At 42.4% G+C, this 23322-nt stretch overlaps 1 protein-coding gene across 1 annotated transcript in view; it reads left to right on the forward strand.

Annotated features, from left to right (window-relative positions):
- The first annotated feature begins 1520 nt into the window (after nucleotides 1-1520).
- LOC115343933 (amine oxidase [flavin-containing] B-like) overlaps nucleotides 1521-23322 on the forward strand; it is a 55177-nt gene continuing 33375 nt past the window's right edge. Inside the window, exons 1-3 of the mRNA XM_030020521.2 lie at nucleotides 1521-1641; nucleotides 21452-21546; nucleotides 22541-22678. Coding sequence (XP_029876381.1) covers nucleotides 1596-1641; nucleotides 21452-21546; nucleotides 22541-22678 — 279 coding nt within the window. The 5' untranslated portion in view covers nucleotides 1521-1595. The remainder of the gene's footprint in view (nucleotides 1642-21451; nucleotides 21547-22540; nucleotides 22679-23322) is intronic.

Consider the following 23322-nt stretch of genomic DNA (forward strand, 5'->3'; position numbering starts at 1 on the left):
GTGTTTGACGCATTAACTCCGTCCAGTCTCTGACAGACCATCCAGCCAATTCCTTATCCACCGAGTGGTCTATCCGTCAAATCCATGTCTCTCCAATTTAGAGACAAGGATGTTGTGTGGGACAGTGTCACATGCTTTGCACAAGTCCAGGCAAATGATGTCCGTTGCTCTTCCCTTATCCACCAAGGCTGTAACCCCATTGTAAAAGGCCACTAAATTTGTCAGGCATGATTTGCCCTTAGTGAAGCCATGTTGGCTGTCACCAATAACCTCCTTATTTTCCATGTGCCTTAGCATAGTGTCCAGGGGGATCTGCTCCATGGTCTTGCTGGGCACAGAGGTGAGACTGACTGGCCTGTAGTTCCCTGGGTCTTCCTTTTTTCCCTTTTTAAAAATGGGGGTTATGTTTCCCCCTTTCCAGTCACTGAGAACTTCCCTGGACTGCCACCACTTCTCAAATATGATGGAGTGTGGCTTAGCCACTTCATCCATCAGTTCCCTCAGGACCTGTGGATGCATCTATCAGGTCCCATGGACTTGTGCACCTTCAGGTTCCTTAGATGGTCTCAAACCTGATCTTCTCCTACAGCGGGCGGTTCTTCATCCTCCCAGTCCCTGCCTTTGCCTTCTGCGACTTGGGCAGTGTGGCTGGAGCACTTGCCAGTGAAGACTGAGGCAAAAAAGTCATTGAGTACCTCAGCCTTCTCCATGTCCCAGGTAACCATGCCTCCCGTTTCCTTCCGGAGAGGGCCCACATTTTCCCTAGTCTTCCTTTTATCACTGATGTACCTATAGAAGCTTTTCTTGTTGCCCTTGAAGTCTCTGGCCAGATTTAATTCTATCAGGGCTTTGGCCTTCCTAACCTGATCCCTCGCTGCTTGGACAATTTCTCTGTATTCCTCCCCGGCTACCTGCCCTTTGCTTCCACCCTCTGTAAGCTTCCTTTTTGCGTTTGAGTTTGTCCAGGAGCTCCAGGCACATCGACGGATGCCGCCGTCGCACGGCACAAACTGCGGTTGGCACAAGGTGCTGCTCATTTTGAGGCACTCTCAAGGAAAGCACTAACTGGTCTTCCAGAATCCACGCCGCCAGCTGCGGCAGCCACGGGTCCCCTCTGGCGGCCCCGGGGGGCGGCCGCAGAGGGTGCAGAAGTAGACGCCAACATTTCTGTGGCCTTTGGAGAGCAGAGGGCTGCTGTGCTTCGGGGGCCACGCTCTCTCCCCGAACCTTCTGGGAGGTGGCAGAGAAACCAGCGACGCGCACGGCTCTGGCTGCGGGTGTGCGAGGCCGACGCGAGGTGTCCGTCGGCCATCACCCGGAGGGTCAGCGGCCCCTCAGCGGGAGCCCTGTTCGCCCCCCACCCCGGGCGGGCCTGCGGCCCCGCGGGGCCCTGCAGGCCGCCCTCACCGGGCCGGCCCCGGCACAGCCCCCGGTGCGCGGCATGGCGCCCCGCCGCCAGCCCTCGGCCTCGCAGGGGGCGGCGGGAGGCGGCGCCCATCGGCGGGGCGGGCTGAGGCGGGGTCCGCCTGGGGGACGCCAGAGCCGGGCAGGAGCCGCCGCGGGAGGGAGCGGGCGGCCGGTGCCGGGGCAGCGCCATGGCCGAGCGATACGACGTGGTCGTGGTCGGGGGCGGCATCTCAGGTGAGTCCGGCGGCCCGGGGCGGCGGCGGGGGGGGTGTCCTGTCAGCCCCTGAGGCGCCGAGCCCGGGCGGCCGGGCGGAGCGGCGGCAGCCGGGGCGCAGCTTGCTTGGGCGCCGTCGCCCACCGGGGGCCCCGTACAGCCGCTGGCCCGCCCGGCCGGGGGGAGGCGGCGGTGCCGGCCCGGCGGACGGAGCATCGCGGCGGCGGCGGCGGGGGAGAAGCTGCGCTGGTGGTCGCCTCCTCCTCGGCCTGAGCGGGTCTCCTCCGGGAAGCCCGAGGTGCGAGCGCATCCCGACCGGCTCGGTAAAGCTGGCTGAGTAGAGTCCCCGTAATTCAGGCTGAATGCCGCATGGTGCGGGCAGTATTTTATTATTCTTTAATTTCATTATTTGTTATTAATTATTATTATTATATTTTTCTGGTTCTTCCACTCTCCAGCCCCAGCATCCTCTGAACCTGCGTAACTCTTACTGGAGCCCCTGGAAGTTTTGGGCAGATGAGGCTATACGCACTCTGCACCGAGTCCAGGGGTGTACGCAGAAGCCCTCGGTCACACACAACTAATTTAAATCTTGGGGTGCCTTCTGTTTAGAGCAGGTAGAAGCATAAAGGAAAAATGCCTGAAGTCTGCTGATAGTAAATTTCTAGTTCCTCATTCAGCACAGCTATGGATTTGAGAGCATGAGCAGTCTGGCAGAAATGGGCAGCAGGCCTGGAAGCCTTCTTGCACTGAATGGCAATCTGCTGGTTTTAACCTAATCCTGGCTAGAAGACCTCTGTGCCAGCCCAGAGTAAATCTCTCTCTAGTGCATTTTGTTCTGAGATACTTGTGCCAAATAAATTGTGTATGTGCAGGAGATTTTTTTTTTTTTTTTTTCCTGTGCCTTTGACATATCAAACAGTTGCTTTTTGGCCTGTTAGCGTTGGGAGGTATGCAGTGTGATAGCTCCTGTGCTGTATGTTAATCTCCTCAGTGCATAATGAGTATGCATACGTCCACAGATCCAAGTAGTATCTCTTGCCAAACTGCAAACAAATTACTCGACATGTGTTACAAACCATGATTTTAATAATCCTTTTTAACACGGCTTTTAATTTCTACTATTTATTTATATATAATTCTAGATATCTGTTTAACCATTATATTAAGATGTGCAGCGTGCAATTTGAATGATATCCAAAATCCAGTGAACAAAATCATTGGCATTGTTTCCTAAGGATGATTTTCTGATAACAAACTGCTTTATAATTATTGAATGTTTCAGTTATGTTTACGCGATTAGCAAAAATTAACCATTGTTTTTCTATAAACCACAGTTGATTCTGAACGCAGTGTTATGTCTAATTTTTAACTTACACCATGTTTCACTGTGAAAGCTGATTACAGAAAATTAACCAGTGGTAACTACCTGTTCACGCCTTCTAAACTAAAACATTTCCAGTGGCCTGTTTTTATACAGCAGTAGTGCTACAGGTTCCCTCTGTTGAATGAGTTGGAGTGAAAGAGTTAGTGTAACAGCTTTTAATATACCCTTGTTTTTCATGGTTGCCATGGAAATATTTTCATGGCAGGTCTGCACAGCCCACATATCCATATCTTTTTGTGAAAGAGCAGTCAGAACAGAGAAGCAGTGCTATGCCATGTTAAATTGTGTACATCGCTCTTTGCTACCTGCAGACAGCAGCAAGTGGCGGGGGGGTGTAAGGAACCAGTTTTCTACTTGCTTCCTCTTACACCAAATCTTCACCAAAGCACTCTGGTTTCATGCTGTAGTAACTTTTCTCCTGTCCTCACACAGAGGCTGGAAAAATACACGTGCACAAAAATTACTAATGACTAAGCACCTCTTTTCAGTCACTTTCCTTCATCTACTATGTACCACTCCTGATTCAGCTCTGTCTTCTGCCCACACACTTCTCTGTAAATCATTGACCTTGCAGCCAGGTGATGGAACTATGGTTTTGTATCTCCTTGCTCTGATTGAAAACTCCTACTGATGTGCCAAACTGCTGCAGAGATCTCTTCTCCTGTCTACTGAAGAATGAAGTATATGATTTTTAAAATAGTCACTCCTTGGAGACCAGGTTTGTTATTCCTCCAGATTTGATGTGCATTCCTTCAGAAAGTCACTGGTTTTGAGCTGCCTGAGGCACAGCTGACTGAGACTCTACTGTTACTGCCTTTAGGTGAGGAAGGCATCAGTCGGTACACAGCTGTAAAACAGCAGAAAGCTCTTGTAACCTTCACATGTGCTTGAGTTAGCTGCTACAGCCATAAGCAAAGCAGGTAATCACAGAAGAAACAAGGAGTTGCTGTGCCGATGTAAGGATGCGAGCAAACGTGTTACAGAGATGCTACTCAGCTATCTCTTTTCTATTTATTTATTTAGGTTAATGCAAGCTGTCCATTTCCAGTGCTCTGACCCTTTTGGGCAGCAGTTCTGCCCATCTTTTTATCCACATTTAATTAACAGGGTCTAAAATTTAAAGAGTAAAAAACCTGATAATGGAATAGCAGTGCAGAGGCCTTCAGAACCCTGACAGTCACTGTTCTTCTCCAAAGGGCTGATGTTTTATCTGAAGATACCACTTTCTTTGCTGAATCATTTTCAGTATCCTTTATTACACGTTTGTTGACAAGAAAAGAATAAAACTAAAGAACTGGCTAATTTAAGTGTTATGTAATGAAAATCTACTCAAAATTAGTCTTCATTAATTTCTTTCAAGTCTTAAAAAAATGGTCTGTGGCTTCTCTGAAGATTTCAGATCATCTCAATACAGTTGATGACAGCGAAGACCTTTGAAGAACAGGAGGATTTACTAAGGACTAGATTCTGGTTTATGGGTAAAACTTCTGCTGAAGTCCTTGAAATTTTTGTGAATGGTGTAGATTAAAAAGGAATATTAAAAAAGGAAATTTTAAAAGAAAACTTCCCAACTTAAAAATGCATATATGAAAACGCTTAGCCACACACTGTATGTAGTATGCCTGGTACTAAATAATATTTAGATCAGAAACATAAAAAGTCCTCACAGAGCTGGAACTTGTGTCGTGACAGGTTCTTCTGTTTGCTCAGAGCCATCTCTTTTTCTTTGAAGGGCTCCTCAAGCACAAGGATGGAAATGACTATGAGAAAACTATGAGGTTGTGTCATCAAACTTGCTTATCTTCTTAAGACACCGATGACAGAAGTTTTCTTAAAATCAAATCTTGGAATCTGTTCAGAGGTTTTGTGTAAAAACTTCCTCCACGTGTTTTCAGAAGTGCCTTCCTGTCTCTGCTTTTGCCATGCGGACCTCTTTCCATTTTTTTGTTTTCAAAAAAAGTTATCAGATTTTATCCTAATGTTATGCTAGTCCTACTTAAGAAAATGCTTCTCTTAAATTTCTGGTGCACAGATTTTACAATCAAAGTGAGGTGAGTTGATTTTTTTTTTTCTTCCCTGAAAGGTGAAGCCTTTTCTTAATTATGGTGAATGTTATTTGGAGTATGCTTACTGTTTTCCTGTTCACAAGCAACCTGTCATGTTCCTGTAAGTGTAGAACCAAAATCTACTGTAAGATAAAATATTTCTGTTGACATGTTAGATTTTTAAAATATTTAGATACCTATTCTTGTGTTACTGCGATACTACTGTGCTCTGTACTCTCCTTCTTAAGCCTTGCTTTGTATTTGTATGATGATCTAATATGCTGTATAATTACAATAGCTCTCACTGCATCTGTGGGCCAATTTCAAATTACTCAAAAAAAACCCAACCCCAAAACCCAGACACCCCCAAATCAGGTGTTTTGGGGGTTATTATCTGAAGGTGTTCAATCTGTTTTAAAATAGACTGAAGCAGAGAGCAAAATTGTTTTTCAAAACAAAACCGGGACATGTAGTAAGAAAAGCATACATGAGATGCATAACCTCCACTAGTTACTTGTTTCTTTTTGCTCTGTGGTAGTAACTTACAGTGTCATAATACTCCTCCTTTGAAAAGATAGTTTGCCAAATGAGACACTATTTTTGGAGAACATTACTAGTCTAGCAGTCCTATACTAGATGCCCATTTGAAGAGTAAAAAACCCCAGACCAAAACGAAACACAGGCATGGATGAAATAGCTGTACACGATGAAATTGAATGGATCCATACGTGGGAGGACTGTGACTCTCTCTGAGGGATACCACCCTTTCCAGGATGCCCTCGGGCAATGGGGATCCAGGACATTTCCCTGTCATTTGACATGATGAAGCTCTTCGTTCATATTTTCAGTTGTCTGTCTCTGTATCTGCCATCAGGGGGTTCTTCCTTTTATATTCAGCTACTCTCATGGCTACTGCAAAGGAGTATGAGGCAGCTAGGTGGAGCCTGCCATTTGACTTCCAGATTTTTCACAAAAAAACTTGGCAATACACAGTAAACAGGACAGAAAGCAGCTTTGTAATGTTGTGAAATAGTTTGGTAGCCTAGGCAGCAGGGACAGCAATTGTAATTCACTGAGTGATACCTCCTAATTGATAAGAAGCTTTCCAGACTACCTGCAGGAGCCATCTCATCTCCCAAGGCTCAAAGCAATGCATCATTAAGGAAAGCTTTTCCGTTAGCTTATTTAACCGTTATGAAAGGGTGGTATTAGGGAAAGTTAATTCAGTCTGTTCAGCAAAAGGTGAAAACCACCCTGGAAGGGGCAAAAAAGTTGAGTTAGGATGGCAAAACTTTGGGCAAGGGACTCCTGGGTAGCTGTTATGGAAATAACCAGTGAAGAACCCAAGTTTGCGTGTAGCAGTTGATGTTGGGGTTACAAACTGCAAAGTCCACAGGATTTTCTTATATGTACTGCTGAATTGTGTATTTTTTTTACAAACAAGGTTAGACACAGGAGAGGCTGAACGTTCTTCGCAAGAAAGTTGAGTGCATTGTTTACTTGGACAAGCACCTGCAGTGGTGCTTTGAGTTTGTTAGATTTGTCAGAGTCTAGTCTAGCACTTGGCTAGAACCTTATCACACTGCAGGTGGTGGTAGGTATTCATCTGCATTAGTGTATTGGTTTGGATCAAGTGTGTACCTCGAGCAAACCTCCTGATTGACCCTGCTTACTGCTGTATGGTGTACACCACAGAGCAGGCTCAGAGCATATGCATTGGATTCCTTTTTGCAGGAGACCAAATAGGAAGACATGGTCTAGGAGCTCACCTTTTGAGCTCCAACCCCTAATGGGATGTTCAGCCTGTAGGACCACACAAGAGCTAGTCTGAAATAAAGCCCCTTTCATGTATATAGTATGGATGCTGGGTATTCGGGATACAACTGTTTTACTCTGCAGATCTTCTGCTGTTCTGCACTATTTGCTAACATAGACACTGCAAACTTGCTGTCTTGGGATACTTCTCGTTTTGCAGATCAAAGGTGGTAACATGGAAAGAGCAAGTATTTCAATTTGTGCTCTTTTTCCATGAAGACACAGTCAAAAGTAATTTACTTGGTCATCCTGACCACAGATGTGCACCTGCATCCTCTGTCTCCACCCTCTGTCTTCTCCTTACCTACTTTTTTTCTTTCTTTAATTTTCTTGTAGCATCAAGAGGTTGCCAAAAGATCACATTCTGTGTACTCGTGAATTTTGATTTGCTCGTTTTACTCCTTGGCACCATCAAGGACAGGAGTAATTTTAAAGACGCATGATTCAGCATGCTTAGCCCCCTGTAGTGAGTGACCATTCTATCAGTCTCCAGCAAACAGCAAGATGTCAGTCGCCACAGTGATAAGAGTCTGGGTCAAACGCTGGTGCCTGCAGTCCCGGAGGCTATGAGGAGCAGCCCACTGCTCTGCCTCCACCCTGGGAGTGTTCAGGCTGTCTAACGTGATCTCAGGAGTATGCGAGGACTTAATGACAACTGCTGAGTGGAGGTAGTTGTATCAAAAGGTGGAGAACTGTGGCAAAAAGCTGAGTAGGCATGTGTGTATTGGCTAAGTAGGCAGCCTGAGCAATGCAGGCTTACATAGCTCTGATAGTCCCAGAGGTAAACTTTGAGCGCTGCTTGTAGTATCATAAACCAGCAGAGAGTTCGTTCTATATTTACATATTTTACACAGCAGCTAATGACAATGAATTAGGTCTTATGCATAATTTAGTCAATTGAGAAGGCTTTTCTTCTTCAGAGGTTACTATTCTGTATGTAAACAATCTGGGTAATTTTGGCACATTGCCCACTGGTGCAGTTTCTTTCTCTATAGCACAACTGACAACTGTAGTTAAGTAGTTCTGTTATTTAAAGATAAAAAGCTATATTGTCTCACTGCTGCTTCCCAGAACAGGAGTCGCTTGCCTTTGTGTTTTGTCTCGGTTCTGTAGAAGCTACTTCACAGAGTGCACTGATACAATGGTGAAGTTCAGTATGGTTATAAAAGTTTGCTGAGCAATGCCATAGTGGATTGAAGACTTTCCTTTACAGAGGATGGGTCTGGATGCATTTACAAAGCTCTCAGTTATGTTTCTGAAATCAGTCATCATTCATAGAATTATAGAATCGTAGAGTCATGGAATGGTTTGGGTTGGAAGGGACCTTTAAAGGTCACATAGTGCCAACCCCCCCTGCAATGAGCAGGGACATCTTCAACTAGACCAGGTTGCTCAGAGCCCCATCCTATCTGACCTTGAACCTTTACAGGGATGGGGCATCTACCACCTCTCTGGGCAACCTGTTCCAGTGTTTCACCACCCTCATTGTAAAATATTTCTTCCTTGTATCTAGTCTAAATCTAGCCTCTTTTAGTTTAAAACTGTTATCCCTTGTCCTATCGCTACAGGCCCTGCTAAAAAGTTTGTCCCTGTCTTTCATATAAGCCCCCTTTAAGTACTGAAAGGCTGCAATAAGGTCTCCCTGGAGTATTCTCTCCTCCAGGCTGGCTTTTCTTTATAGGAGAGGAGTTCCATCCCTCTGGTGGTTTTTGTGGCTCTCCTCTGGACCTGCTCCAATAGGTCCATGTCTTTCCTGTGCTGAGGACTCCAGAGCTTCAGCTGGGCTTGAGTTCCTTGAGGAAATTCCATTCATCTCATTGCAGTTTCAATAATTTAATTTTTATATAGCCATTTTTTAACTTAACATGTTTTTCCTTCTGGGCTGATAACCTATTTCATCCTTGTAAACTTATGTCAGATATTAAGGTTCTTGCTGCCTTGTGAGATGGTTTGTCAAAATGTGATCATTTGTCTAATTGACTAGCTTTATTTCCTTATGGACTGATTTGTGTCTAAGGTTTATAATTTTGTAACGTTGTATGATAATTGTTTAAAGTTTTGGGTTTTTTTCTGATTTCAGCGGTCAATGAGAGTGCTCTGCAGCACATTGGTATTTAAACCATGAATGTCTAGCAGTCTTTTAAATAGCCCACCCATGCACTTGTATTTTGCACAACCTTTTCTGTCCTGTCAATTTTCTGTTCAAACAGCTTGCTTAAAAGTAATGTCTGTGTGAAGTCCCTTAGAAACTGTATTTGCTCCACAAACCATTGTTATGACCAGTATTTGGGGCCAGATTGCTGTAAGGGAACAGAAAGAGGAATGGGCATCAATATCTCAGTTGTGGAGACCCTGAGTTCTGGGTAAGTTAGCAAAAAAGGAGATGCTGGAAAGTGCCTGTCAAGCCACAGAGGAGTTGCGTTGACTTAGTCAAGAAACAGTGATAATATTTATGGGAAGAATGGGCTTCTAAGGAGAAAGAGAGTGAAATATTTTCAGGGACAAAGCTGCCCAAGGGAATTCAACCCATCTTTTTCTTCTCTCCCATCAATTTTTCTCTCCCCTGTCCTTCTTTGTGCTGCTCCCATTGCCAGACAGATGTTCCCACCTCCCTAGCAAGTATGTGGGGCTGCTGTCCCCACACCACCCAGAGTTCCACGGGACTCAGCTGCCATGGACTTAGTGTAAGGAGGGATGGGCTCTTGATACCATCAGGAGCAGTAGCAGCCATGGATGAAGAGCAGGGAGCTGCTCAAGGAAATGATGGGCATCAGGATTTTTGTAGGGGGTCTGTGTTTTTTTGTGTAGAAGAAGGGAGTGCAGGGGACAGGATAGGGGAACACAAAGTGCAGACCATCCCTGGAAGAAAGGGTAGTTCAGTCTAGAAAGTTTGAGACCTTGTGAGCTACTTCTGGTAGCTGGTGTATATGGCAAAGTACATCATAGATGTGCTAATTTTTAACACTGACTTAACACTGAAGAGTGGCTGTGGTTCATTAGAGCCCCTGGCATCTTGCAGTTACAAGCATTAGGTTATGGTGGTGACCACTGTTTGGCACTTCATATTTCAGGTGGTTAAAGAGTTCCATGAAGTTTTAATTAATTTGAAAGCTGTTTATCTTACAAATATTACTTTGTACTATTCAACTTCATCACATTTTTCAGTTTCCACCATATAACTCAGCTGGGAGTGAGCAGGGTAGGGAGTAAAGATGCCTTTGTAGCCTCCTGCCTCCCAGCCAGCTTGTCTTTATCTTGATGGTATAATTTGTATATAAAACATTGAATGCAGTCTATTTGGTTGACTGCACGTGGCAACAGCGGGTCAAACAGCTGGTTCATACTAAGCGTTGTGATTACCTGGATAGCTTGCATCTAAACTTGCATTCTGTTTGCTTGAGTGATAGATCTGTGTTTGAATGCACTAAATACTGGAGCAGGGCACCTGTTTTGTTCCAATATGAGTTGATTTTTTAATGAGGCTAGCTTGGTGTCCTGGTTTCAGCTGGGATAGAGTTAATTTTCTTTCTAGTAGCTGGTATAGTGTTATGTTTTGCATTTAGTATGAGAATAGTGTTGATAACACACTGATGTTTTTAGTTGTTGCTAAGTAGTATTTATACTAAGTCAAGGATTTTTTCAGTTTCTCATGCCCAGCCAGCAAGGAAGCTGGAGGGACACAAGAAGTTGGGAGGGGACACAGCCAGGGCAGTTGACCCAAACTGGCCAAAGATATATTCCATACCATAAGACGTTATGCCCAGTATATAAACTGGGGGGAGTTGGCCAGGGGGGAGCAGATTGCTGCTCTGGGACTAACTGGGCATTATTTGGTGAGTGGTGAGCAATTGCATTGTGTATCACTTGTTTTGTATATTCCAATTGTTTTATTATTATCATTTTATTATCATTATTATTATTTTCTTCCTTTCTGTCCTATTAAACTGTCTTTATCTCAATCCACGAGTTTACTTTTTTTCCTTCTGTGCCCCATCCCACTTGGAGGCGGGGGGGGGGGAAGTGAGCGAGCGGCTGCATGGTGCTTAGTTGCTGGCTGGGATTAAACTATGACACTTGGCCGGAGGCTGAATCATTGAGTTATGCTAAATAGTGAGCACAAATGAAGAAAGGAAAGAGTGTAAATTCTTTTATTTTACACCTTAGATACTTCTCTTTTCCTCTATACTTCCTTCACTTTTTTCCCTCATGCATTATATCAGAATGATACAAATCTAACGGTAGCATTTTTTCTTTCATAACACTGATGGTTTTATGAGCTGTTTGGCTCAAACTTTCTCCTTCCTGCACTTAGAGATGGAGGGAAGACAGTCACTTGAAAGTCTTCTCATTCAGTAGTTCCCTTTTGGACTTCTCTTGATGATGTGTATGTACTCAGTCTTTGGTATCTCAGCCAGGGAATCGTTCAGCCTGAGCTGGCCATCAAGAAATGGTCTTTTTGGGATATCAAAGAGCTGCCTGGCATGTGAAGTGATTATACAGGATGCTGGAAAGTGAGGGGGTTCATCTTCATTTTTCAGTTGTTCAGATAGATAGAATGTTCACAAATCCTTGTAAGCTTTAGAACCTAGTAGTGTCTAGCCAGAATGTTCACAAATCCTTGTAAGCTTTACACCCTAGTAGTATCTAGCCTGTGTGTGCATGTGTGTGTACACTTACCAACTTGTATACGTGTGCTATGATGATGATAGGAGTTTCCAGAGAGTCACTGGGGCATGGCTTGGTGGATATTTGAAAGTGACACCAAGATATGTTCAATATAAATCCATAATTATTAGGTGCAACGGGGTGAAAATAGTTAGCGGAAGATCAAGGAAAACATGACACAAAATGGATAGCCATGGAATGAGGGCATGGGGACTTTGCTGGGGGTTTTGCTAGCTGCCGTGAGAAGTGACCTTCTCTAGATGGATGCCTGTGAGTCACCAAGATACTGAGAAATCTGGGAAATTACATGTTACTCTTTATTGTCAAGATATGAGAATGATAGCCTCTGTTTATTTTTTAAGTTCACATCTTTTATTTGATCATGTATTTTGAGCATTTACTTTTCTCAGGGGACTAAAAAAAAAGTGAATTCTATGCTTGAGAACATGCAAGAGTTGGCAAAACAGATAAGCATTTCTCTTCTGAGGCAACTGTTGCATAATTTTGCAAAATTTGCTAGACGTAACTTAGTCTTTTTTTTCCCTCATTGCTGTGTATGGAAGGCAAAACTCTTCTGCAGAGTAAATCTGGCTGGCATTTTATTTGCTTGTATATCTCTTCATAATAGTAATGCCTGAAAGGATGCTTTTAGTAAACTACCCGTATAGTGTCTCAGCCAGTTCATTGTGCTCAGCGTTGTTTGTTCCAATGCTACGGTATGTTTGTTGTAGTGCTATCTTGTCTTTTAGTTCTCTGTCTCCTTTGTTTCTTCCCTCTGTCTGTTGTGTTTTGAGGCAGCCTAGGTTGTAAACTAGCAGAAAGGGATGACCTAAGCCAAAGGAGATCCTGGAATTGAGAGTGTGAGATAATACTGCAGTACAGATAATAATAATAATAATAATAATAATAATAATAATAATAATAATAATAATAATAATAATGCTGCAATTAACTTTAACTCTTTGTTATATCCTGGGGCCATAACAAGGACATGCAGAATGTGTTTGGGACTCTTTTTTACCTGACTGGAGCCTAGAAACAGATTTCTGATTCTTCCTTTTGAAGTGTGAGGTGGGCATTGAATGGGTGTACCACTCCATGTGTAAGAGGTGACAATGAAATGAACAGACTACTGAGTAAATGATTGATACTACAAATACTCATCCTCTGAAATGCTGGAGTGTCCAGTTTTGTCAATCTAAAGTTTCGTTGGAAACTTCAAATGTAAAAATGCAATGGAAACTAAACGGAAGCCCTGGGCAAGGGCAGAACAGCTGTGGCTTCAGTGCTGGAGCCTGGGCACCACCACACTGAAGGCACTGGGTTTCCATCCAAATGTGACAAGCTGTCTTCATGCTGTGTTTGGCAGGGCTTGAGCTTAAGGCACTACCAGTTTGCTCATCTCACTTATAACTGGACAGGCTGTGTATCACTTAACCGGGTGCAATGCCTGGGACAAATGTAGACTGAATGTTTTTAATGTTGTTTTTAAGAACTCTGCTTAATAAATACTGCTTCCAGGGCCATGGATGAATCGTCTAGGAGCACTGCCAGGGAGAAGAGGTCACAGAAAGTTGGGACTAGAGTTTATGCTCATGTAAAGTCTCATTAACTCGTAGGGACGCTCGTACTGACCTCAGTGATGAGGTTACAGAACCAGTGCTCAGACAGAAAAACTCACTGCCTCGGCTAGACAATGAAATGCTAACAGAAATAAATTATATTTGCTCATAGAGTGCAGTATCCTAGGCAGACATGTTATGTTCTTTGTACAAATATTTTAAGTAAATGTACATTTTAAGCAAATAGGCAGGTTGATAATGTCTTTTTCTGCTCCTTGGGGTTTTGGAAACTGTAATTTTATTATTTTATTATTTTTTAAGTTATCTAATGTTGTAGGTGAGTGATATTCATTTTAATGGCATTCATTGCCGCACAGTGATACAACTTAGGAAGAGAGAGTGTATCTCCCCCCATGGTCAAAATGCTTGCATCAAAAAAGAGTTGCTTTGATACTTTCACTGTACTGTTCAGCACATGAAGGTAAGGCGTTGAGAATAACCAAGTGACAATTTACAGAGACACAGCTCTACCATGTTTTTAGGTTCTGAGCTATAATTTTTGTATCTTTCTTCCATGAGACTGAGTCAGGTATCTAAAGTACTTTTGTAAAGGTGGCCCAAATTAGAGAAGTTAAAATGTTATCTTCACTGTGAAAGCATGTGGATGTAGGTGAGGGGCTAAGTTTATAAAAGGTATTGTCAGGTTACAGTATCTTGTTCTCCTTGTAGCCCTTTGCTTTTCAGAAGTATTGTCACCTAGACAACTCTTGGAGCAATGTGGATGCGTGTACCTTGTCTTGCAGAGGACTAAGAAAGCAATGAAGCAGGAAAACTGACTGTTTATGCTCACCAATTTTGATAGCAGTGTGCCAGCCTGATGTGAACTGAGTTTCAGGCAGTGTGATCTTAGCTGTCTCTGTTGTAGTGCTCCCGTTACAATTCTGAGCATGTCCCTTGAATTTATAAAGGGGTAGTATTCTTTACAAGAGCAAAATCCCTTGACCTTTCTATAATGTGAGGAAAGTTACAAAAAATGCCTGTATCACCCTAACTCACCCAGACCCTGGGCCAATGTTGGTTTTGTTTTTTTGTTGTTTTGTTTTTTATTTTGCTTACAATCCTTATCTATAATGCCTTACAGGCATTATTGTCTCAAGCCATTATTTCAATTAAAACATTTTAGCTGGCTAATGATGAGTGACAGAGGTAAAGGTGACCAGCGCCAGGTTCAATCTCTTAGTGGCAGAGCAGTAATCGGATTGTGTTCATTAGAGCAGTCAACACAAACAAAAACAATGCTATTAAATTGCAGTTTCTAACACAGTAATGCAATAAAGAAACTGTGGAAGGCTGGAAGGAGAAAACCCAGTGGTGCAAAATGGCTGCTTAGCTGCGGATAAGAACATGCCTTTTCTCTGGTTCTGCCCTCCGTCCCTTCAGTATCGCAGTAGCATGCGAACTGTATTATGCTAATGGCACTGAAATAACAGGATGTTTTTGTGACATACCTTAAAAGGAGGTCAGAGAACTCTGAGTATAAGCAAGGAGGGGTTTTATTTGAAGTTTAGAGTAATTAGGTCTAAGCAACAGCAAACGGGATTCTTCCATTAACTGATCTAATTTTTAGACGCTAGGAATGTACCCAGAGGGTATTCCTGGTCAAAGGAGTGTTTTTCTGCTTCCTCAACAATTTACCTCAACTTCTTGGGGCATATTCCTCTTTATTTCTTCCTGTTGCCCTAGATCAAACACTGCAACTGTGTTGACCACTAACAAAGGGGTTCTCCTCAAAAGTTCTTCTGCAGTGTTAAGACAGATGGATTTTGTTTCACTGGGTACAGTGCAGCAGTTTTGGCCAAACTCATTTATTTGCTGTATGCGTTTTCTACGTATTTCTCAGCATCAGAGATGGTAGGCAAGGGTTACTGTATGAAGACTCTAATAGTGAGGAAAGTTGTGTTTCCCGTGTGATCCCACAGCAATACCAGCTTCTGTAACTTTTCATAGATTTTGGCGGACTTGCTGTTTTTTCTTAAACATTACGGCAATTTCAGGTTTCGTGATTTTTGTGAGACTCATCACTTTCATTAAGCAAAAAATTTAAATTCCTGGCCCCTTTGGTCAAAATGAGACTTAGACTTAAGATCAAGAAGAATACAAATATTGAGATTCATAAATAACAGCTTCAAGATGTTAAATGTCCATGGACAAAGGTGGTCTGACTAATATTTCTGAATACTTATGTTAAGAAATACTTGAGTTCATTTACCTTACTGACCCTGAACTCAACTCTTACTTGTTTATCTATAATCAATTATGTTGTGTTTCCTTTTCTTGCTATCAGTCTTGTGAAACATTTTTACATCCCACAATTTCTCAACACCAGGGCAGAGGACTGTGCTTGTTGTGCAGGCTAAGTATTATGCCATTTCCAAGGTGCATTTTGTGACAGATCCTCATGCTGAGCCCCGTGCTGTGCTTGTTTACTGCCCTGGACCCCATCAAGGTGCTCAGGCTCAGACCCCGGTGCTGCAGGCTGCTCTGCCCACTGGCTCTGGGTAAAGGAGCATGTGTTACCTGACATCTGCAGACAGCGATTTAGATGTGGCTGAACAGGTTGAAAGCAAGGAAAAAATCCTCAAGAAACGCATAGTTTGGGCTTTATTTAGAAGGCATGTTACGGCAGCCACTTCTCATGCAGGCAGGCTTGAGTTTTCGGCTGGCTGCCTGGAGGATGACTTGCAGTGCAGCTGCTGCACCTGCAAATACGCTGGGAAAACCAGGTGTTAGCCCCTGCTCAAACACATGGTGTCAAGGGGGACGCTCTCAGCAGTTAACCGAGCCGGTGTAGAGCTTGTTCCGCATGTATATCCAAGCTGTGGAGGCACAACAAAGGTAGAAATCAGCTCCTTGCCTCTTTTAAGTGTTGGATGTTTCTAATCTATGTGTACAGCCCATGTTTGTATGCAGAGCCCAAGTGTCTGGCATCTGTTACAAATGTTAAAACTCCCCTGGGCAGTACTTTGTAAACATATCTTTGGTGTCTAAATAAATAAATAAAGAGGAGGAAGGAGAAATACCAGCAAATCTCATGATTCTGAGGAAGTCCAGGTGTGAGACATGCAAGTTCTGCAGTAAGACCTGCAAGTAAGTACAGCACAAGTATGATGGCAGCCTTTCTTCCTGCTCAGCTTACAATTTTAGTTGGAGAGAGACATTGTTAAGGTTATAAAGTAAACAATTTTTTGACAGCCATCTTTGAAGCTATTAAATGAATGTAGGTGGCTTAGAGACTCTTTCTTTGCTCCCTACATGAATTAAAATTCAGAATTTTTAGATGATTTTTATAATTACATATATAAGAGAAGAGATTATTTATTTTTGTTCTTAGAAGAGAGATAATAAATGTGGGGGAACATGGTAAAGTAGTGAATAATAGAGAAAGTACATCAAGAACTGCAGGAATGACTTCAGAAATAAACTTTATTTACAGCTTTATAATCCATCCCCCTCCAAATTACCCGCCCTGTCCCTCGTACACTGCAAGGGAATTGGGTGTAGCGTGAGTGAGAAATATAATCTTGCTGATGGGCTTGCTGTTGTGTATTGGTTGTCTAGCCATCCAGAGAATGACAGAAGTACCCTATGGAAAAAAAAACCAAACCCAAACCTAAATGGAAGAAGACACAAGTATTATTTAGAGACGTATCAAAGGTCCAACTTCCAATCATGTCCTTTCTGGTGAAATTTTTGTGGAAATGCTAAGGTTAAAAGGATATTTCAGTAAATTTGCTGATTCCAGGCAGAATCAGACTGGTGTTACAAAATTTCAATCGTTTTTTTAAAAATTTACTTTAAAATGGTTTTTAGATAGCCAGATGTGTTTGATTGTAGGGCTTGGTTGTAGTGCATAATACATGGGGTTCAGATGAAAAATGTGACTCTTGTCACATTTGTCAATCCAAATGCGAGTTTGGATTCTGCCCTAGCACAGAAATTTAAGATTTTCTCTTAAAAAAAAACCAAACCACCTGAATTAGTTGTTCTCTTAATTAAAAGAAAGCTGTTAATGTTAGGAAGTGAGATTATATAATAAAGCTGTTTAATCAAATGGTGCAATTTAAGATGTTTAGTAGGTACAGAGATATCAAACAGGAAAGAAATAAGTTGGACCTGAAGATGAAATAATTATTGTCATGATTACATTTGAGTAAGATCTGTCTGAATGCAGAGTGCTGTATGATGGAGAAACAATTTTCATGGCTTGAACTTGCATTATAAAATTCTGGGGGAGGCAATCTCTCACCAGTATCTCTGAGTGGCTGCGGCTGGGTACGGGGTTGCTATGGTAACGGATGAAGGCTTGCCCAGTTAAACATCCTCTAAGCACAATGGTATTTTCAGTCTGGGGCTTCAAATAAGACCTATCATCTTTGCTTCTTTGTTGTTTGCATTAATTGCCTGCCTATCAATTCTCTGAGCAGAACTGCAGGTGAGGCTGCTTAACTGTATGTGTTCTGCCATATAGATACAACTCTCCGTTGCCCCTTGAAGAAAGCTGACCTGCAATAGAAACTGAACCCAATTATTACTGTCCTCTGCAAAGTGGTGGCAAAAGTGGCTAAGCCGTTATGTTGCAATTCAGATCTGATGCTGTTGAAATGCTTCTGGGGAGGAGGGGAAGGTACCACTGGGTGACAAAACATTGTGAATGAAATGGGAGTAATAACATCATCAGTCACATTTTTGGATGAGCTTTACATTTGAATGTGGCTGTTTGCCTCACTTGTGAGGAGTGGGGGTAATATTAAAGATATGCCTTTTGTTAGTGATGTGCAAGAGAGTGAGAGGTAAGCCAGAGGCTTACCTTGAAACTTGTGAAGGGTTAAACTTCTCAAGAGGAGATCTTGCATCATGTATGACAGATTTTTCCAGGCTTTGCTTCACATGCTTCATGCATGCTCTGTTTGCAGCAATTGGAGTATTAAGCACAGAGACGCCACTCTGACTGTTGCCCAGAAGAGTGGTTTGTAGGAGTTTCCTGCAGCAATTTTTAGTTTCTGAGAAGCAAACCTCAACCTCGTGCCCCAATATTCATGTGCTAGTATTCATTTCCATTTTAATATGTTTTTGTTGCTGTTCCTGGCCCCTTATCTGTCCTTGTATCACTTTGGTTGGGAGCTGTCCCTCCACAGCATCCAGTCTTCTTGCTGTTACATTAACAGTCCAAGAGCCCATTTGGGGTCTTGGGTCCAGCTCCAGGTAACGGGTGGGGGGTGATGTGGCAGTACCATGATTCCGAATGTGTGAGATACCAAAAATAGCAATGTTCCCAACTGTCAATATTGCACTGTAGTGTGGTATCTGTGACAGCAGTCTTGCCTTATCCTGTACTGGGTGTGCTATGAGACCCAATCTTGCCCTTCACTGTGCCATCTGACCCTCCTGTGGCACCTGCCCCAAAATAAACAGTAGGGAGTAAATAGTAGGTAGGTGCAATAGGGTGGATGAAAGGTGCGTAAAGAAACAAGGAGGTGGTATCTGAGCTGACCACCACAAATCGGCTGCAGGTCAGTTGAGTCTAGAGAGCTATCCTTTCACAAGCTTCTCTGCCTATTCAGCTCTTGGGAATAAACTGCCTTTGTTCCCAGCTGTACTGAAATGTTTATTCATTAGATTTTAATAAAGAAAGTCAAAACTCATATTCCTTAATAAGTGTTGGTAACTGAATATTATTAGTTGATTAGTCAATACCTGTTAGCATGATAAACCAACAGAAACCTGCAGTGACAACAGCCTTTGGATTACGTATTCGTTCTCTAAATTATTAACTACTATTGATCCTCTCCCAACTGTCTTTTTTTGAGGAGCAACTTTTTTTTTTTTTTCTTTAACCGGTAGGCTATATTTATTTAGGAGTTTTGTTGCCTATTTTTCCTTCAGGAGCCAATCTCTTTTTGCAAGTTGTTTGAAGGAGTGGTCCGGGTTTGCATACCGTCACTGTTTTCTGTATTTTGTTCTTCCTTGGTATCTTCAAATATTTGTGAGTGTAGTCAAGGACGCTGATCCAGCCAGCTGTTTTTTTCAATATAATTTCCTCAATAAGGAACTATGGAAAGACCTTTATCAGTGTCATTACTGGTTTTCTCACTAACATGTGAAAATCCAAGATAAATAGGCCCATGAAGCTAGATATAAAAGCAGGACAGTATGATCTTTTAATGGAAATGTCTGCTGCTTTTCTTCAGAAAATGTCAAATACTTCAGATAGATAGGTCTACACCATTCTGTCTTTTTTTACAGATGGGGAAACAAAGAGCTTAAAGTGATTTAACCAGCACAGTGCAGCAGATTCACTGCAGTGCTGGGAACAGGTCCTGGTTCTCCTACTCCCAAGCCACTAGTTGATGACCAGGATGTCCTGTAGCACCTTTAGTAGCTCTCATTAATATTCTTTCCCTATCCAGGGCTGCTATATTTTCTTCATTATCATTTCATTCAGTCCTGCCATGCTAGCTTTGGCCATCTGTTTTTCCTGCCAGTGCTTTTGCCATTTCTTCCATGGCTGCCTTATGCTTGGAACAATCTGTTTCGATGATGACTCCTCAAAAACTACATGTACTAGAACACAGAGAGGAAATTGATTGCCTTCTGATGGTGACAAGGCAGAGAGCCAGAAAAGGTAGCTAAATTATGATGTATGAGTGTGGCTTCTAGCTTGGCCTATGCTGAACTTTATTCAATACATCCTATCGGTTCAAGAGGATGACGTAACCCTCTAGAATATAATTCTTGTCATCCCACTAGAAATTCACTCACATGTGGCCAAAGTAAGAACCTCAGCTTATACAAATCTCAGTTTGTGTGCTGAAGTAAAAGGCAGAGATGGTCTTGAGAAGTTGAGAGGTTGCAGGCTGTATTCCCTCCATGTTGTGCACCCTTTCTAGTTCCCTTCATTCCTATAGCGGCTTGACACACTTGCTGCAGGGTGTGACACTAATATTTTCCTCTGCAATTATGAGGATTTATGGCATCAGAACTAAAATGAGATGTTCTCTTCTGTATTCCCATTGTTCTGTCTCTTGGTGTCTCTGCTTCAGGAATTACAAGATTGAAATAAAATTTGTGAAGAGAATGGATGAGTGTCCTGGTTTCAGCTGGGATAGAGTTAATTTTCTTCCTAGTAGCTGGTACAGTGCTGTGTTTTGCATTTCGTATGAGAATAATGTTGATAACACACTGATATTTTAGTTGTTACTAAGCAGAGCTTATCCCAAGTCAAGGGTTTCTCAGCTTCTCATGCCCAGCCAGCAAGAAGGCTGGAGGGGCACAAGAAGGGAGCACAGCCAGGACAGCTGACCCGAACTAGCCAAAGGGATATTCCATACCATATGACATCATGCCCACTATATAAACTGGGGGGAGTTGGGCAGGGGGGTGGTTTGCTGCTCGAGGACTGACTGGGCATTGGTCAGCAAGTGGTGAGCAATTGCATTGTGTATCACTTGTCTTTCTTGGGTTTTATTTCTCTCTTTTTTTTTTTGTTATTTCCCTTTTCATTATTATTATTATTATTATTATTATTATTATAATATTTTATTTCAATTATTAAACTGTTCTTATCTCAACCCATGAGTTTTACTTTTTTTCCCAATTCTCCTCCCCCTCCGACCAGGTCGGGGGAGGAGTGAGCGAGCGGCTGCGTGGTGCTTAGTTGCCTGCAGCAGTTAAACCATGACAGTGAGAAATGAAACGATTTTTTTGGATAGACTTACCCATATTTTTTCTTCTTTTTGCCACACACAAGCGCACATTCTGTCTCTTCTGAGTCAGACCCTGTGTTCTTCAGAAGAAGAAACCTGTGACCTGACTGTGTGGGAACTTTGCTAATGTACTTTAAAATATTCCGAGCTGGAAAGCAGACACATACAACAAGCTTCAGGAAAACTTTTAAAATTTAGGACAGTTGTAATAAAAGTTCACCTCTTCCTTTTTTTGTTGGGGTTATAAAAGATGGCGTGCTGATGTTAGAAAACAGAAGGCTGTCCTCCCCAATTTCTCTGCCTGGCTGGCTGACTGTCATTATAAGTGCTGGCTTATGCATCAGAAGAGCTGAGCATGTGGTGCAAAAGGTGCTCAGCACATGTAAAATTTGACCACAAACTGTTCTAATATGTGGCTTCAGTGTCATTTCATGATTATTGTTTTTCTTTTTAATTCCACCTTGCCCCCCTGGCAAAGTGTTTGAATGAAGAATTCAGGATTTGGACAGATAGCTATGAGTGTTTACATGTCAAGTCACAAAAGCCATGAGGTCCATATACAGAAGTATTCTTTAACTGTTTTTATCTTTTAGGTCTTTCAGCTGCCAAACTGCTGACTGAGTCAGGCTTGAATGTGGTGTTGCTGGAAGCCAATGACAGGGTTGGTGGAAGAACTTTCACTGTAAGGGTAATTATCTCCAAACCCATTTATACTACATATACATACATATAGTATATACTATAGTATATGCATATGTATAATTATACACATGTATGGTGTATGTATAGATATATGAATAGTAGACATGTACTATATGAATAGCGTACATAAATGTATTTATTTATCTTTCCTGCTAGAGGACCTACTTGAGGGAAAATTTCTAGAGCACTAACAGGTGGGAAATTTCCAGATATTGTACCAGGAAGAGTAGGGATAGACTGGCATAATGGTGGGGACAGAATATTTCCGTGTGATCTGCAGGCTCTGGAGTCATCAGTCCTTTCCTTTGGGAAGGAGAACATGATTAGCTAAGTTTCAAAATAATTTCCTGGGGAGAGACACTGGAGAAATATCTATGAAAAAATACCCATAAGGCCAACCATGCCATGAAAATCCTTGAGCTGAATCCTAAAAAGCTCCGTGAGGAGTGATGTAGACTAAAGTAATGGTGGAGGTGGCTAGGAACTAGAACCAGCATGTCTCCCATCACTCCTCTACCTTCTGCTCTACCTTGACCTGGGAGACCCCCTCCCACTCTGCTCATTAGAAAATCTTACCTGTGATACTTCCTAGTACGGTCTGTTTTGAGCTAGTCATTGGCGAGATGCCTGACTGGGCAAGAACCGCACGGATGTCTCTGACTCTGTCCTCTCTTTGCCTGTCAGGCTCTTTCCTCTTGTGTTTGTTAAGGCTGTAATGTAACAACAGGCCAGCTAAGCTGGTTATGAACTCATTATCTGAGTATCTTGGTATACCATATCTTGGTAATCGCCATGCCAGAACCCTACCAAAGAACTGGAGTTTTCCATGGGGAGAGGAATCTTGGCCAAAATGCTCTCTTGAGTGTTTCATTTAAAGAATTCCTCTGGATTGCTCTTTTAACTTGTGTGCTATTTACAAAAGGCTTACCTTTTTTTAATCCTTTTTTTTTTTTTTTTCCCTTTTGTGTGTGATAAACTAGAATAAGCAAGTTAAATATGTGGACCTTGGAGGAGCTTACGTGGGGCCAACACAAAATCGTCTCCTGCGGTTATCTAAAGAGTTAGGAATAGAGACGTATAAAGTGAATGAAGTTGAGCACCTGATACACCATGTCAAGGTAAGATGCTTTCAAGCATGCTGCTCTAGACAGGCAAGTTGTAGTGATCTCCTTTATCATTGTTTTCCATCCGTGCTACAGTGGAGTATACCTGTTTAACCATCTGAGTTTCTCAGAGAAAAATAAGTATGTTGGTAATGAAGAATTCATGCAAATTACTGTATGCATGCAAATCTACATGTGTACACTGTAGATGCATCCTGTTAACTGATGCCTTGATTCAGGTCTGAGCTCTTAGTTAAAAGCTCTCAAAAGGCTTCATTGTTTATAAACAGTACAACTGTTGACTCTTCTGTACAGGTCACCTCTCATATATACTGCCTAAGGTGTCTGAAAGTCCCTTTCAGAAGTCCTAGAAGTACCTTCAGTCAGGCTGAAAGTTTCTCAGCATGGGCTTCCTAAACCAGTGACAATTATTATCCTCACTGAAACAAATGTGAAAGGTTAAGTCTGTTTTTTCTGATGGGGAAACTAACATGCAGAGTAGTAAAGGCATTGTAATAGTAATTGCAAATGGCCCTGGGAATCAAATGTTCTTGTGGAGGCAGATCTAAATGATCTGTTCACAGTCTGAAACAGGACAGCTATGGCAAAGCTGTTAAAAAGCCCACATATTCTCAGTATTCGTACTATGCTTTCTCCAA

Source organism: Aquila chrysaetos, chromosome 7 (genome assembly GCF_900496995.4).
Source record: "Aquila chrysaetos chrysaetos chromosome 7, bAquChr1.4, whole genome shotgun sequence".
NCBI lineage: Eukaryota > Metazoa > Chordata > Aves > Accipitriformes > Accipitridae > Aquila > Aquila chrysaetos.